This window comes from Lolium perenne, chromosome 5 (genome assembly GCF_019359855.2).
Source record: "Lolium perenne isolate Kyuss_39 chromosome 5, Kyuss_2.0, whole genome shotgun sequence".
Taxonomy (NCBI): Eukaryota; Viridiplantae; Streptophyta; class Magnoliopsida; order Poales; family Poaceae; genus Lolium; species Lolium perenne.
Window position 1 is genome coordinate 190564617 of NC_067248.2, and position 18223 is coordinate 190582839.

At 42.5% G+C, this 18223-nt stretch overlaps 2 protein-coding genes across 2 annotated transcripts; both read left to right on the forward strand.

Moving 5' to 3' along the window:
* Positions 1–1689: 1689 nt before the first annotated feature.
* LOC127303936 (protein FAR1-RELATED SEQUENCE 5-like) lies at positions 1690–4200 on the forward strand. The gene has a single exon (XM_051334649.1). It carries the CDS (start codon positions 1690–1692, stop codon positions 4198–4200), a length of 2511 nt encoding a protein of 836 aa, XP_051190609.1.
* Positions 4201–15419: 11219 nt separating this feature from the next.
* On the forward strand, positions 15420–16968 carry LOC127301293 (probable cinnamyl alcohol dehydrogenase 8D). The gene is made up of 3 exons (XM_051331508.2): positions 15420–15579; positions 15679–15792; positions 15902–16968. Exons 1-3 carry the CDS (start codon positions 15500–15502, stop codon positions 16779–16781), a joined length of 1074 nt encoding a protein of 357 aa, XP_051187468.1. The 5' UTR covers positions 15420–15499; the 3' UTR covers positions 16782–16968.
* The last annotated feature ends 1255 nt before the right edge of the window (positions 16969–18223 follow it).

The following is an 18223-nucleotide window of genomic DNA, read 5'->3' on the forward strand; positions in this document are numbered from 1 at the left end:
AGAAGCCTGGGCCAGGTGCTCCCAAGAGAGGAAAAAAAGGCAGCGTTCGCATAGGCGAGGAACCGTCTCATGATGAGTCGTAACAGTCTGTGTGGAAGAACTCTGTACTGCCGACCAGTGGCTATGAGACGAATCTGATAGTGCTTCCGTTGTGGTGAGTCGGGTCGGTAGCTGCTTGTGTGGTAGGTGAGGTTTTTCCACTTGATCGTCGGTTATATCCAGACATGTGGAACCATATATTCGCCGGTCATCGTCAGTCGTCACTGGCGGCGATCATCGCTTCCATGCATTCTTTTTAGGACGTGGCTACACAGTGCTATAGCACCATATAGGCTACCACAGTGCCCCCCATGTCCGAATCGTTTTTTTCCCAAAACAGCATGTGGTCCCGCCAAGCCTGTCCCGAAATAGAAAGTGGTCCCTGGGCCTCACATGCCACCTTGCGCGCCGTTTTTTTTGACTCGGTCAGCAGGAAAAAACGACAACACAAGGCCCAGGGACAGAAACCCACGACCACATAACGCTTCAGGACAGAGTAAAATATACATGCCAGCAGGAGAAACATACATCCCCCGACCAATTCCACCCTGAAACCCTAGCTCCTACCTTCTTCCTCCTCACGACGGCTACAGATCTTACCTCCATTGCTGCCAACTCTTCTACCAAAGAGCACCAACATTGCTGGAGGACAAACTTCTTCCAGCAATACATGAATATACATCTTCCTCCTCCAAAAGTTCATCAAACCTGGGCAAACCTCCCAGTACTTCTACAGATCTTCTACAAGATCTGAAGATCTGAAGAAACAGGACCTCCCAGTACTTCTCCATCCACCTCCCAAAATACTTCTACAAGATTTGAAGAAACAGGACAAACCTGGGCAGATCTGAAGAAAAAACCTGGGCAGAACCTGGAGGTAACAAATTGTTCTTATCTCACCCCCTGTTCTCCCCAAAACTCCCATGTGTTTCTTACTTCTATTGCCCAAGATCTAGAACACCTGAGCCATCAGGAATTTCGGATGGAAAAACTTCTACTCATGTTCAGGAAAAAGCATGTTATTTTCGTAGGAAAACATGAACAAAAAACATGCAAAAAATAGCTAAGCTACTGACCTGCCTAACTTAAGATAGCATAAAATTGATCCAAACCTTTGCATTGGATGTAATTTTATACACCCAGAGATAACTTGGCATGTACATACCAGTGCATGCATCAGGTGTATTGATCCAGAACACAAAAGAAACATGGAAAAACTAAGATAGATAGGTGTCATACTTACCATAGCAAACATACTGATCCAGAAACTAGGTTTATACACCCAAAAGAGCACTTCTGCTTTGCATGATTTATACATCTGCTTGTTTGCATAATTCCATGGAGTTTTTCAGTTGGGAGCAGGACATAAAAAAGAAGCATTTCTGAATCATAGATCTTCCCTTTGAAAGGGGTTTCAGTGCTTGATAACTTGAGCACTCCAAAAATCCATGCAGCACCACTCCAGAACCTGTGTATTTGATTGTAATAAGCTGGTTAGTTTACATCTAAAAATGCTCAAGTGAAAAATGCTCAAAAACAAATTATGGAACACTGGTTTTTTAAATGTAATTGCTATGCTCAAGTGATTTTGGCAGACTTAAACATTTTGTACAAATATGAACTAAGGCATATACAACTTTGATTGCAGATATGGATCCAAAATGTTCTACAGGAGCACTAGATCTAAATGAACCAGCAATTGAAGTTGACAAGGTAATCGAAGATGTCAGTTTGTTCAATGATTTGCAAATAGAAGTAACAGGCAGCATACAAAGGACCTTGAGCAATCCAGATGTGACCAAAAGCTCAGAACATAGCAAGCATGTGAGTGGAAGCAACACTGGTGCTTCTGTTGACACAAACCCGGAAACTGGTGAAACACTGTCAACTGATGATTCCGGCGGTGATGAAGATGAGGGTGAAGTCCAGTCAACGCCATGCAGCCAAACTGAAGTCGAAACCCCTTTCAAAGGGAAGATCTATGATTCATGGGAGGATGCGAAGATGCAGTACAACCGATATGCTAAGAAGATTGGTTTTTCCATCAAATGCAGTACATCCAAGGTTTCGAAAATTGATGATCAAAGAGACAAACAGCTATTTGTTTGCAACAAGAGTGGAAAAAATGAAGACATCAACAAGTTGGAAGCACCACCTGTTAGGCAAAGGAACAGAAGCATCACCAAGAAAACTGAATGCAAAGCAAGATTGAGGATTAAAAGGAGAGGAACAAAGTGGTATGTCACATACTTCATCGAAGAACACAATCACAATTTGGTGAAGAAGTTTTCCTTGAAAAAGTATTTGAGATCTCATAAAGGTATACCTAAGGAAGAGAAGGATTTTGTTCAGCTATTGCATAAGGTGAATCTATCTGCTGGCAGGGTAATGAGGATTATGGGAGAGGTCTATGGCGGTCTCGCAAATGTACCCTATGACAGTAAGGATGTGAGCAATTTCATGGCTAAAATTGATGAAGAACACACGCACAAAGATATGTCCCTGTTGCTAGCTCACTTTGCAAGGATAAAAAAAGAAGACCCAGATTTCTATTTCAACATACATACAGATCATGCGGACAAAGTGGACCGCATATTCTGGGTAGATGGGCCAGCGATTGCTGCTTACAAGAATTACAGTGATTGCCTCTCATTCGACAGCACCTACATGACCAACATGTACAATATGCCTTTCGCACCATTCATTGGAATCAATAGGTATTGTCAAACAATCCAGCTGGGATGTGGGTTCCTAAAGAATGAGAACATCGAGAGTTTTGTCTGGTTGTTTCAGGAGTTTCTTGAGGCTATGGGTGGTCTGCAGCCAGATAACTTCATAACTGATCAAGATGCTGCAATGAGAAGTGCAGTTCTCGTCTCATTTCCAAATTGCTGCCACAGAAATTGTAGGTGGCACATTATGCAAAATGCGCAGGCCGTTTTGGGCAACTTCTTGTCAAAACATGAGGAGTTAAGGACAGAGTTGAACGAGATAATTGATTACAGCATGTCGGTTGAAGAGTTCGAAACTAGGTGGGCACAAATGATTACCAAACACAATGTAGTGGACAACCCCCATATCTATGATCTATATCATATTAGAGCCACTTTTGTGCCAGCCTACTTCAAAGAAAGGTTCTTTCCGTTCCTACAGACTACTGCTCGTAGTGAGGGGTTCAACGCTGTTTTGAAAACTTACATGGACCCGCACAACAATTTGCATCATTTCTTCCTTCAGTACATGAAGTTGCAAGAAAAGATTGATGTAGCGGAGGATGCAGTTGAATTCAAGGATGAAGACAAGACTCTTAGGGCGTGGGGAGATTTTCCAGTTGAAGAGCAAGCCTTGCAGGTGTATACACGGCCCATTTACTTGCGCTTTCGTGCGGAGCTTCGTAAAGTGACATCTTATAATGTACAGCATGTTGGTCATGGAACGTATGATGTTAGCCCTATCAAGAAATATGTTTATGGCTATGGCAGTAGAAGCTACAAGGTAGAGGCTAATTTGGAAGCTGAAAACTACAACTGCGAGTGCTGCAAATTCAGCAGGGATGGGTTGTTGTGCTGCCATATTTTTAGAGTCATGATGCAATTGGGTAACATTGACAGAATTCCAGAGAAGTACATCCTCAAGAGGTGGAGAATTCCAGAAGAAATTATTGTGGAGGAGAAATTGGAATTGCCAAAGGTACCAGTAGACAGAAAAATGAGTAACAAAGAAAGGCAGCAGCTACGTTATGGAACTATGTGCAATGATTTCACTAAAGTAGCCAAAATTGCATCAACATCTGATAAAGGGAAGGCGCTAGCAGATAAATACATGCAAGCTTTAGAGAAAGAATTGTTAGACATGAAAGCTTCGGAGTCTGCTAAACGTAAGAAAAGAAAAAATGCTACTACTGCTCAAGATGCAGAAGGGGCAAATGATGGTGGGCTTGATAGTTTTCCGCAGTTTGCTCATGTTGAGGATCCAGTATATGTTCCAAAGCAAGGTCGTCCAGCAGAGAAAAGAAAACAGTCTGGTTTGCATTTGAAATCATCCAAAGTTGTCAAATGCAGCATTTGTGGGTCTAATCAACACACTGCGGCTATGTGCAAAGATAAGATAACACCATCACCAGAGCCCAAAGAATTTGACTTCTTCCGTGAAATGGTGTAATCACATAAGGGAATTCGTATTTTGTTCATGTTATCAAGTACTGGTGGATTTGTTCTTTGTGTAAGATTGATTTTATACATTGCCCAAATGTTAAGCTATCTGTTGCACTGGGAATTATGATTTGGTGTCTCATATCCAAGTTCTGTTAATTAATTACATTCATGTAATTTTGGTGCTTAAATCGTGGACATCAATCATTCACACTGATTATGCTTAAAAACATTCATAAAATCTGAATTTGCATGCTGAAAAATACATGCTTTGTACTTGATGGATTGGTCATCACAAAATCATGGAGAGAAAAAAACATGATTCTGAATTTACATGAGAATCATGAAAAGATACATTTTGTACTCCACAAGTAGTACCTTTGAGCCATACATGAAGAATGTACCACTGGTTAACTTCTTATGAGAAGAGAAGTTCCTCCCAGTTGATTGTGTTCTTGTGAAAGTCCACCCATTTCTTCAAGTTAAGCTTCCTGAGAGCTGGCATGTCCGAACCTCTAAATGCTAGCATCTTTCTCCCATTCCATTCTTCAATGAACTTTAGAACAAAGTACCCACAGTCATACCTTGAAAAAAAAAGAATGTTAGTAAGCTGAATGTACTTTCCTGTAGAAAGAAGTAATAGAATACATTGAGATGAAAGCATATGTTAGAACTTACAAAGTGTCTTGCATTGGCGTACTTATGTGTACTGTTTCATATTTTGAGATATCAATTTTTGACTGACTGTAGTTCTTTGCCCACAAATGCTTTATACTTCCGATGATTGTTCGAGAATCTTTCATGAGTCCACGATCACTCTCACGTCTCATTGAGTCCATCACTTCAAACCTACCGGACTTCAAATTCAGCACGATAAGGTAGTAGTGTCCAGTCATGACATCCAAGTCAGGTGTCAAGTCTTGCAATACTGAGAACATTACCTGCATGGTTTTGAAAAAACATGAATACCTCAAATTGTTCTAAAACAAAGAGGTTTGCAACTCAATTTTAATTAAAGCCTAAATGTATAAAACATCAAACACTGCAAAAAAGATTCACCAAAAAGAACGAAGTGAACCAGGCAGTAAGTACATCTTTTTCTCTAAAACTATTTCCTCTAAAACTACAGTTTATATGTGAAAAGTAATAGTTGAAGAAACAACTTGGGACTTACCATGTCTTTGTGATCAAGACGGTGATTAGGAGAACACTCGAATACTTTCTTCACTGATCTATCCGTCAAACAAGTGGCGGCACTTCTGAGTTTTGTCTGCATGTGGAAGGAAACAAGAAGATAACACGTTTAGAAAAAAGTGAAACTACTGATAAAATGGAACTACTGCAAAATGGCACTACTTCATTGAAGAACACAATCAAAAAGTACTGGAAAATGGCACTAACTGAAACAAAGGGCACTACTGATGCCAAATGGCAGTACTGGAAAATGCAAAACATTGAAATGAAACAAAAAGTGTGGTAGTGCACTAACCGCAATCCTAAGTGGCATGACAAATTTCTTCTGCTTCGCCATCTCTGTAGAAAGTGCTTGCAACGCGATCTCGCAAGTGGAGTTACTTAACCAACCCCCAGGCTTTACAGAGTCAGCCAAATCACGGAGGTAAATGAAGAAGTCTCCATAATCAATAATCCTTTCATCATTCAATGTATCTTTAGTTCTCCCTCCATACATGCAAACCTTGTCGTATAACTCAGAATCTGACTTAGGAACAGACGGTTTCTTTGCGTTTGCAATGAATGGAGACTTCTGATGTGGACCTAGCTTGACTATCCTCCTCGTTTGCGGAATAGGTGTGGTGCTACCAGGCGTCGTTGGAGAATTTCTTACATTTTGCAACACAATGCCCTTCCCTGATGAGGAAGGCATCTCAATAGAAGCATATATTTTATCCAGTGAGTCACCACTATCATTGCTGGAAATAACAACAAGTTCTTGAAGCTCCGAATCTTCTCCCGGTATTTCCATAACATTCTGCTGGTTAGGTACTGATGCTTGCTCAGCTACTGTTTTCTGAGGTATGGTTTCCTCTGCTAGTGTCTTCTCAGTTAGTGTTTGGTCACCAACTGTCTTCTCAGTTAGTTCTTGCTCACTTAGTGCTTGCTCAGCTACTGGTTGCTGACCCACTGTTTCTTCCACTTGACTGAAACCAAGATCAAACGATGGGCAATGTTCCGCCAGCTCTCTCACCTTTCTCTGATAATCTGTTTCATTCGCAGTTTGAACAATCAATTCCTTGGTTTTCTCTGTGTCAAGCTTTGCAGCGTGAATATGGTTGTGACTTTGATCGCTTGATGGCGAGTTGTAAACCTTGTTCATGCTAGCATTGGCCCGTGCTTCAGCAGTAGCAAATCTTGTGAGCCTCCTCCCAATCGGGCTGGCGGAAACATCTTGCTTAATGGGTGACATTGATCTTGTGACAGGCCTCCTGCCAATCGGGCTACAAGACTCTGTTTTCTTCCTCCTTGTTCTAAGTTGGCCTGAACCTTGGGTACCCTCTTCCTCTTGGCTCCCTTTACTTCCTTCCATATTATCAACAGCTGGAGGAGTTTCAATGCTTGATTGAGATCCTGTACCGTAAACTTGGAGATTCCTCAGTGCATCACCAATGTTGGTCTGTTGGAGGGATACTTCTGTTTCCTGAGTAGCTACAGCTGACACATCCTTGTTGACTTCTGTAGGTTCTTCCATTTGTACATTGCTGCGTGTTTGTTGTTCATCTTCAGCAAGTTCAGTGTTTCCTGCTATGTGGTCATTTTGACAACCAACTGCCTTTTCTTCAAACAGTTTTGCAGTCACTTCCTCCTTATGCACTTTAGTGCAAGAAATATCCTGATGATCTTCAATGACAACATGCTCTTCCGGATTAATTTCAGAGCCTCTCATCTTCTTCTTCTTAGGCCTTGCAGCAGCAATAATTCTGTCATCTGGCTTTCTTTTCTTAGACTTTGCAGCAATCCCCATTTCTGGAACAACCTCCACTTCTGTGGTACCTGCCATGTGGTCCGGTAACACCTCCTCCTCATTCCTAGCTTCTGTCACCTTCTGCCTTGTGCGACGTCTCTTCTTGCTAATGATCTGCACATCTTCCTCTGCCTGGTGAGGAAGTTCAGAGCTTTCCTTCCCTTGATTAACTGCAAACGACCTCACAAATTCTGCAAGACCATCTTCAAACACATTGCACATGCTAGAAACAGCTTCTCTGTATATTACCAGTTGCTGTTACATAAGAAAAGATAAAAAAAGATAGTGAAAAATCTAGTGTATTTGTAATAACAAGTAGAACATGCCGCTAGAAGTAACAAGAAAATGTTAAAGCCTTACTTCATCATTTGGAGATACTGGTGCATGTCGTTTGATGAACATGTCTACAACAGAGGGTTCAGCAGAGAACAAAAATGGCTTGTTCCTGAAGCAAGCCTTGAGCTGGGACGTATAAAGAAAAATGGTCAACAAATGAGATCATGCAAGTGATATAAACAATACATGCTATCAATAAAAATTATAAATTATCATATGATGGGACGTATGGAGGGTAAAAAACCAATGGAACAGCACAGTTTATATGTAAATTTGCAAAAAGGGTAACAATTGGAACTTATTTTGAAGCTTCAGTGTATATTTCTCCCAAATGCAAAAAGGTGAAAAAAATAGCTATAGTTTTATGTGGATCAAATTCTCTTTCTTATGTATAAATCGAAACCAGAGACACAAATTAGCTATAGGGTTAAAAGGTACAAAAATAAAAACATCAAAATGTATAAAGCATTTGTTAGCTTCTTATGAAATATATCGAAACAGATTTGTTAGCTACATGTACAAAATCAGAAAAGTCCTATAAAAATATACATCATATGCAGGCAAAACAAATATGGAAAAACAGAGAGATACTTTTCTCCAGAATCTTATGCTATAAGAAAATTTCACCAGAATAAGGAAAAAAGCGGGGGTAGTACCGGTAATTTTCCAAACGATCCATCCGTGTTAGTGTCCAGCTCTACGACATGCTTTATGAGCTTGTTTGTCCAGACACATATGCGAGGTCCACCCACTGGTACCTTTACGTCATCTGTTTGTAATGAATCAACATATAGGACCTAGAAACCAAATTAGAAAGTGCAAATCAGTATGTGTTATCTACAGCCATTGAGAAATGTGTGCAAAAAGAAAAAACAGTCAAAACTAACCATGAGGTATGGCATGCAAGCCTTAAACCAGTTCTTGCTTCCTTTGGCATTCGCGGTCTGAATGAGGATGTCAATAATAAATCTTGCCCAGTTCAACCTTGGGATTGCTTCTGTGTTAATAACCGCCGGGTAACACTTTGGACTGACATATATTCCAGTAGTAGGAGCAAACACAGAAGAGATTAGGTAAATGATAAATTTCCTCAAGTAAGCAGCATCAGCAGGATATGTTTCCCCTAATTGAAACTCCAGAGCTGCGACAGTTGGTTGCTTGCCATTGTTGATCCCCATCATCTCGAGAACAGAACTTGTTGCTTCAATATTTTGCTTGTATGGGACAGGGAAATTACCCATGGGTACTGCCATTACATTGACAACAGACTGGACATCAACAGATATCTTCCCCCTATCACCAAAATCAAGAACACGGGCAACTGGATCGAAGTGCTCCATCAGGTAAATGCATAACTCAGGTATTAGCTTGGAGCATTTCATGCTTAGGATGGCGGAAAATTCTGCTTCACTGATCAAGGTACGCTGCTTGCTCGTCATTCCCTTGCAAACCCTCACAACCTTCATTGGAGAAGAACGGTTGAATAAGTTGACCTGCATCAAATATAAACTTCACATCAGAGCACACCCACCAAAATGCATGCAAAATAAATAAAAAAAGGAAACGGTAAGTAGAAGCAAGTTTGTTATCATGTACCGGTTTCTTGGAAGCAATAGTAGTCTCTAGCCCAGGGATTTCTTCTTCAGCTGATGGACAATCCACTGTTTCAGCTGGCTCAACTGCAATTGGGTGCACATCATGCAAAGGAGGGACACTATGCAATGGTGATTGTTCTTCATGCCCGTTACCCGCAGGCACATTTTTATACTGTAACCTCTGCTTCATCCTTTTGAATTTAGTGGTACTTTTCTGCCGGCTCTTTGGAGTCTTAGAACGTATCTGCAAAGAGAAAAGAAAAAGAAAACAAAACAAAAGCACCGTAAGTATTAGACCCCCCCTAAATCATCCTAGTCAACATTTGAATGGAAAAATAAACTGAGGGAACAGAACTTACAATTGGATTGACTGGTTTCATTACAACTTAGATGAACAAACCCTGCATAGATCAAAACAGAAGTTATCTACATATTATTACATCCTATGCAGTTGTAATATACAACACTTAGACAAAAATAGTTTACTACAAAAGCTTGAGTAAAATCAGAAAGTTGGGAAAATATACATCCTAAGCATAAACATTGTTCAATACTTTGTGGTCAGCTATTTATAGGATGTACATCCTATAGAAAGTGAATATACATTCTGCAGATGAACAAAAAAATTATTCATGTACATGAAAATCTACATCATATGTATAAGGATATACATCCTACATGATGTAATAATATGAAAATGTACATCCTAAGCATACAAGTTGTACATGCTACCCCAAAAAATATACATCTACAGAAAATATGATGTACATCTGCAAGACAAACCCTAGTTGAATGGCGATGGGATGGAGGCGGTGGCGCCGTGGCGGCGGCGGGTTCAGTTTTCTGTATGGTTTGGCTGTGCGACTTCTGGGTGACCAAGAGCTAAACCCTTTACTACAGCTAATGACAACCAACTTTAGTGTGGGTGATCAAAAGAAGCAGCAAATGGGCGTGCTACCCCCTCCCCTGTTTGTGCTCCACTTGCGCTATCACCCTGCTTTCAATCAACATTTGATCATATCCAGCAACATTCGAGCATGTACGAAAATGTTACTGTACTAGATTCAGAAATACAAGTACTACTCCCTCTGTTCTCTAATTTTTTCCTAAAACCAAACAAGGTAGTACAAGGTTTCAATACCACACGCAGATATACATCATAAGTATAAGGATATACATCCTACAATTGGGAATATATATTTTGCAGATGAATATACACTGGAAAAACAGACAGTTAAAAATATACATTACATGCATGAAAAATATACATCCTATGCCATGCAACAACAAAAATTAACAAATATAGAGAAGTACTTAGCTACAAGGTTTTATACATGCTACAATGAAACACATGAGTGCAAAATCAAAAAAACCTATCAAAACCTACAAACCAGATCTACAACATGTGAATCTAGTAGCTAGTCTGCCATATGAATCTGTTGATGTCCAGTCACTAGTCTGCCATATGAATCTCAAAATTATTTGAATACAACCTGAACAAAAACTGAATTGAAAGCTGAGCAATATACTCTGGAGATTATTCGTTCACATAATCAACAACAACAAAAACGAAACAAGTACGGACACACACGGATAGCATGTATGAAACAGTTCATAGGGTGGGAAACTAAACATTATAATCAAAAGTTCGTGGGTGGGGGAACTAGAACGGACTCACGGGCGACATGAATTTCTACCCTAGCCGGGGATGGGGGATGTACCAGCACTGAAAACTACAACCCAGATGTACCTCCACCGCAAAAAAACCGAGCGCGCATCACAGGAAAACGCGAAATCGTCCAAATCAGAAACATGAGAGGCTCAAATGCGCTGAATCGAAGCACTCACCAGCACTTGACGAAGAACACCGACGAGAAGCAGACGCAGAATCCAGAGATCTGGCAGAAGACACCAAATCCAACCTAACACCACCTCGAATGCACCGAAATCGGGCGAGGACGAGCCGATCCACTGGTTCCCACCACCGATTCTGCACTCCCCTTAGTGCCCCATGCTACATGAGACCTCGCAGACGGCTTCCCGGAGACCAACTCGCCGACGGGGAGCCTCGATTTGGTGTGGGCGACACGGGGGAGAACGGCGGAGGAGAGAGCGGAAGAGAAAGCGCGAGCGGAGAGAATCACGGGGTGAGGAGGGGGGTTCGCTTCGGTTACCTGATACGTGTCGGAAAATGGATCGAGCCGTAGGATGTTAATCGGACGGAGTGGACGGGTGGGCACCGGCTAAGACAAGGCAGTGCTATGGCAATTATTAGAAATTGGGTTCTTTTTATCCGTTCCCAGCCCCACATTGAGTGGACAGCCTAATTGGTCCAATGCTTTGAGGGATATAGCATGCTTCATTTATCTTTTGCTCGAATGTGTGGTACACATATCTTCACGGTTTTAAGAAATGCCGATCCCGCGACAACCCTGGCCCGACTACATGCAGTCTATCGTGGTAGGGTACTAGGGTGTGTTTGGTTAGTGGCTAAACTGATTCCACTAAATGTTAATAAGAACTTCCCTAACCCAATGAGAAATGTTGGTAAGAATTGGTTTGCCAATTTTTCGGTATCTACCCCCACTTGTCAATTATTTTTGAAATCTATGTTGTGAAAACGTCAGCTCCCTAGTCCCTCAGCGCCACGCCCTAGTAAGTTGCCATGGCAACTTACTTGTGAAGCCTTGCAACTTTCATGTTCTTTCCAAAAAAAAAGCCCTACCGCCGATGCTTGGATGGGTGGCGCACAGGATGTCAGGCCGTGGTGCTTAAATTGGCACCCTCGCGCACGAGCGCTGTCAATTATGTTTGGAAGGTTCCGTGAGTATAAATGGAAGCATGATTTTTTTTTTGCAAATGGGAAAATATATTAATCACTCAACATGGGAACAGTCGGTGTGACATTGAGCCAAAAAAAGCTCAGGGCCTGAACCAGACCAGACCTGAGATCTAGAACTAGTACGGCCTAAATTTGCCAACAAATGGCTTACAAGATTCTGCTCACGACCAATAATAGTAACGATTGATCCATTAGAGAGTTTTTTTTATAGAGAACATTTTATTACTTAAAAAAAACTAAGCATTACATCCGGCATCTGCATAGCTAGATGCACATTACCAAACCAAGTCAAAGTACAAACTCAAATGGTGGAATACATATCAACGTTGAGAAATTGTAAAAATCGCCTAAGGTGATGGAGGGTCTATCTATACATTATGATGTCATTCACGTTCGGAAAAATCATCCATCGACATGTCATCTAACCGTGTAGATACCTCTGTAAACTTGTAAACTTATGATGATTCACACGTTGAAGAGGCGACCCTGAACGGAGCGTAGATGTACACTGGTAGATAACGTGCATGAGAGAAGATTTTTTACCATCAAAAACCTTGTCATTTCTACATAGCCAAAGCGACCAAATGATGCAACCGCTCCCACCCTAATATATAGTTTAAACATATAATTCACACCGTTTAGCGAAAACTGAAAACTGATCCCGGCACATGATATGTATAAAATATATTTCGAAGTTAAAAAAAATTAGGAAAAAAATCGCATGTAAAAGGGACTTGTTCTATGTGCGCGCGTAAAGTTTCACGTAAAACCGACATATTGTGTGCCTTGTGTAAAAAAGAAAAAAAAAAGAGAAAAACATGTTGATTTTTTGTTGAAACAACTTTGTGAGCATGTAACATGTCAAGATATACATGAGAGATCTTTTTGTATTTGTTTGATATTTTTAAATAAGTTCAACCTGCCATTTAAATAAATGGTGCATATGCACCCGGATGCAAAAACACCATATCCATCATTTAGCTAATTGCCAGCTATATTTTCAACACTACGTGGTGAATATAAGGTAGAACCTATTTTTATGACTGACCATATAGATCTAATGAATTTTCAATGGAAAAATAAATGTTTGATAGTCTCGTCTTGTTGATAGAAGACACATCTTTTATATCCGTGCCAATTGCGTTTAGCAACCTTCTCTTTAGTGAGGATTACACCTCGACGAAGGTACATGCGAAAACTTTCGCTTTTAGCGGAATCTTGATCTTCCAAAAAATATATATTATTATCAACCAGCACATTTAGCTGGATTGGTGCTTTGTACATTGAATTCATATAGAATTTATCATTCTCATGTAGATTTCATCGAAACTCATGGGTCCCATGTATCAACTGGACAAAAGTCAGGCGGTATGGCAACGCATTCCATGATGCTAGCCTTGGACCCCATGAGATCTCCCTGAATTTCATATTTGGTGGTGAACTTTTCAAACCCTTAGCGATTGTATCAGTTTTGTGACGTACAATACTGTACAGAGCCGGATATTTTTCTCGAGCATTGCATGGCCTATCCATTTATCCTCCGAGAACCTTATTTCTGAACCATCTTTAATAGAGGAAGATCCATATGGGAAAAAGAATTTCTTTGTCACCGTTAGGATAGCCGAGAAGTGTGAGTTCCCCAGTTTCCAATAAACCTGAGACAATGCCGATGCGCCTATGCACTTTCTCATTAGTAAATTCTGCCAAACCGCATCTTCGGTAAGAAGTTTGAACAGCCATTTTCCTAAGAGAGCCGTGTTCTTGATCTCGAGGTCAGGAATCCCATGTCCTCACCCCCGATCTTTTGGGCGGCAAACTACATATTCCATTTCGCCTGTTGATATTTCTTTTTCTCAAAATCTTTTGCAAAGAATCTTGAGCAAAAATAGTAAAATCGATGTAAGAATCATTTTGGTAACTGAAAAAAAGAGATCATATACAATACCATATTACTTAGTATTGAATTAATGAGCACCAATCTTCTGCCCAGTGATACTAATTTCCTTTCCACCTATTTATCCACTTTTGTAGTCTATCCTTGACGTTTTTTTCCTTTCAGCATTTGTGAGTCCCCGATAATGTATCAGGATGTCTAAATAGTTGATTGAAAATTTTCCTTGCCCACAACCAAATAACTCAGCATATTGAGTAGCCTCGTCTTGGGCCTCATCGATGAAAAATAACTTACTTGTGTGGATTTTTTTTTAGACTTGAGAGTTGCTCTAAGGCTTATAACATTAATTTAAGATTTTTTTATTTTTTAAGGTCATGTTTCATAAAGAAAATTGTATCATCGGCATGTTGAAAAAGCAAACGTCCACCATCCACCAAGTGTGGGACTACCACATATTTGACCATCATTTTTGCAAGCTCTATGATTATGGCTAACATATCCATCACTATATTAAATAGCATTGGTGATACTGGATCGTCTTGCCTTAATTCTTTTTTCGTTTAGAAGTATTTGCCAACATCATCATTTATTTTGATAGCTACACTTTCTCCGAAAATGAAATTATGAATTAGACCAGTCGTCAGAAAATCTTTCATTGTGAGTGTTGAGTGTTTGTTGAAGGAAACACCACTTAACATACATTAGTTATGCACTGTAGTCCCCTGACTTCGCTTCTTGACGTCAGAGGATCTGGTTCCTCTGGATGTAACGAGATCCTCTAACGTGAGGAAGAAAAGTCACACAAGCTACAGTTCTCTAACTTGGCTTCTTTATATCCATATGATTAAGCCTATTTTGATCTAAATTAATTTGGACACAGTAAATATGTGGTATCCATTTAGAGTAATTACTTATAAATAAAATTATGATTGGCTATTTTCCGGTTTAGGAGATTTGTATGAACAGTAATTACGTACAGTAAATTACTACAGTACAGACTAAACAGTGTCTGCTACAGTACTCTGACTTTACTTCTTCATTTTACACTAGTTATGCACTGTAGTTCCCTGACTTCGCTTCTTGACATCAGAGGATCTGGTTCCTCTGGATGTAACGAGATCCTCTAACGTGAGGAAGAAAAGTCACACAAGCTACAGTCTCTAACTTGGCTTCTTTATATCCATATGATTAAGCCTATTTTGATCTAAATTAATTTGGACACAGTAAATATGTGGTATCCATTTAGAGTAATTACTTATAAATAAAATTATGATTGGCTATTTTCCGGTTTAGGAGATTTGTATGAACAGTAATTACGTACAGTAAATTACCACAGTACAGACTAAACAGTGTCTGCTACAGTACTCTGACTTTACTTCTTCATTTTACACTAGTTATGCACTGTAGTTCCCTGACTTCGCTTCTTGACGTCAGAGGATCTGGTTCCGTTCTGGATCTGATGCCGCAGCAGCCGGAGAGTGGAGAATGCAGATGCGTAGTGCCTGACGTTGTCATGCCGGAGATGCGTAGTATCTGACGTCCAAGCCAACTCGTTTGCCTGTCTATTTAAATACCCATCTCCGGGCTTGGGCTTGGCAGTACCACTCTGATTTCAAAACACGGAATCAAAGTAGTAGCTGGGAGTGAAGAAGCAGAGCACCAATGGCGGAAGGCTTGCCTGCGCTCGGTTGGGCTGCGAGGGACGTCTCCGGTCACCTCTCTCCCTACAGCTTCTCAAGAAGGTCTTTCTCTACCCAGCCCCTATCATACCTGTCTCATATATATGTTTCTTGCGCCGATCTGAATATCTGATGAATCCTCTCCTCGTGATGCCTCGACAGCGTTCCCAAGGACGACGATGTGACGATCAAGGTGCTCTTCTGCGGGATCTGCCACACCGACCTCCATATCATCAAGAACGACTGGGGCAACGCCCTCTACCCCATCGTCCCAGGGTACGTGAGCACACCAACACCAAATCAACAACGGAACCATGGCGGGGTTGCATTTGTGTGTGTGGATTCTTATTTCTTAATTATTATTTATGCTTGCTGGTCTGCGCAGGCATGAGATCGTGGGCGTCGTCACCAGCGTCGGCAGCGGCGTCAGCAACTTCAAGGCCGGCGACACGGTGGGCGTGGGCTACTTTCTCGACTCCTGCCGCACCTGCTACAGCTGCAGCAAGGGGTACGAGAACTTCTGCCCCACCCTGACGCTCACCTCCAACGGCGTCGACGGCGGCGGCGCCACCACCCAGGGCGGATTCTCCGACGTCCTCGTCGTCAACAAGGACTACGTCATCCGCGTCCCGGACGGCCTCCCCCTCGCCGGCGCGGCACCTCTCCTCTGCGCCGGCGTCACCGTGTACAGCCCCATGGTGGAGTACGGCCTCAACGCCCCCGGGAAGCACCTCGGCGTCGTCGGCCTCGGCGGGCTCGGCCACGTCGCCGTCAAGTTCGGCAAGGCCTTCGGGATGACCGTCACCGTCATCAGCTCCTCCGACAGGAAGCGCGACGAGGCGCTCGGCCACCTCGGCGCCGACGCCTTCCTCGTCAGCAGTGACCCCGACCAGATGAAGGCGGCGGCGGGCACCATGGACGGCATCATCGACACGGTGTCCGCGGGCCACCCGATCGTGCCGCTGCTGGACCTGCTCAAGCCCATGGGGCAGATGGTGGTGGTGGGCGCGCCCAGCAAGCCGCTCGAGCTCCCGGCCTTCGCCATCATCGGCGGCGGCAAGCGCCTGGCCGGCAGCGGCACGGGAAGCGTCGCACACTGCCAGGCCATGCTCGACTTCGCCGGGAAGCACGGCATCACCGCCGACGTCGAGGTCGTCAAGATGGACTACGTCAACACCGCCATCGAGCGGCTAGAGAAGAACGACGTCAGGTATCGCTTCGTCATCGACGTCGCCGGCAGCCACCTGCAGGGCGGCGCCGCTTAACTTGTGCTACAGAATGTGGACGCGCGCTCGTTTGGTCGAGTAAAAGGTTCGTCGGCTCACAGCCACATGAACAAGTCAATGAGTCGTTGGTGTGTTGTGTATCTTCAAAATCGTGATTCCGTTTTGCGAGATGTATTGGTATTTTTGAAAGTCAATTTAGTATCTATGATCAAGCTTTTATATAAAACTAGCAAAACTATCCGTATTGGCACTTCTCTTATCTGTCATCATCGTCGAGGGTGGGTGACAAATACTACTATATAGCGATGTGGGGACTCAAATATGCAAAACCAACAATCCTGACACCTTACCCGCTCATTCCCTTCATACTTCCACTAATCTTCGTTTTAACATCCACTAATCTTCGTTCTAACTTCAACAGTGGACCACAGCTTCCACCTACTGGTTCAAAAACCCAGCAATCTTGAGACCAAACCGTCTGACCTCCCAAAAGAAAACCCCGGTGACTTATTCCCTTCGTCCCCCACCAAACCGTGAGATAAATTCAGCAGCACACCACACCTTTCACTGCAGCGCTGCCTCCCCGCCCTTCCGCTCCGGATTCTCTAACCTGCAGTAGACAAAGTAGAGGTGAACAGTACCACCTTGCACCAGCGCACAGCCTCACCTCTTGTCCTTTTCCTGCTTGTGGGCATCCCTCCCTCCTCCCATTTCTCTTTTCTCTCGGTCTTTCTCAACCATTAAATATGCGTTGCGGCGGAAGAAACATTGATAAAATGTTGTAATAATGTAGGAAAACACATTTGTTATTGCCTGCCTCACGGACCAAACGACTCTCTAATAGATGTTCTGTCTTATTTGCTGGTCTCTGCTCTCCCAGATGCAGGTAATACGTGCAAGGATTTTGCATTTGGGCGACACACCCTTGACCAGTGAAGCCTGCATGCTGTCCCTCACCTTACCTGCACATAAGTGAAAATCTTTAACAGAGATAGGCAAGCTAAGCAGCGAAGATTAGCAAGCAGACAACGGAATGTAGAGTAATATTTGATTGTTTGCAGAAAATATAGAGCCGACAGCGCTAAACAGAGAAGAAAACGGGAGATTTTTTTTTTGAAACGGAGGCAAAAGTTTTGCCTCATCCATTAATTAAGGAGATAGTGCCCAATTTTTAGGAGAAAATCGGGCGAAAACCAACAACACACACTAAGCACCCAGCCAACCTGGCTACCCATATGAAGCACACACCCCATCGAGAAGAAAGACCATCGTTGAGGAAGTCATCGAGCGTCATCGTCGTCACTCCTCCACGAGCCAGCGATTCCGACTTCACCTTAGACGACCGTCGCCGAGACCCTCGCCGCAAACGACATCATAGCCCATGTAAGCCTATGCCAAACAGTCGACCCCCAAGCACGTCAAGGAGGAGACAGCTCCGACTTCAACCGCGACCTTCAAAGGAGGAAGTTGCACGCCTTGCA

Excerpts from the sequence above, each read along its gene's own strand:
- LOC127303936 (XM_051334649.1), top strand. The coding sequence starts at position 1,690 with ATGGATCCAAAATGTTCTACAGGAGCACTAGATCTAAATGAACCAGCA.
- LOC127301293 (XM_051331508.2), top strand. The coding sequence starts at position 15,500 with ATGGCGGAAGGCTTGCCTGCGCTCGGTTGGGCTGCGAGGGACGTCTCC. Across the intron at positions 15,580-15,678 it reads CCCTACAGCTTCTCAAGAAG|CGTTCCCAAGGACGACGATG; the intron begins GTCTTTCTCTAC and ends ATGCCTCGACAG. Across the intron at positions 15,793-15,901 it reads CTCTACCCCATCGTCCCAGG|GCATGAGATCGTGGGCGTCG; the intron begins GTACGTGAGCAC and ends TGGTCTGCGCAG.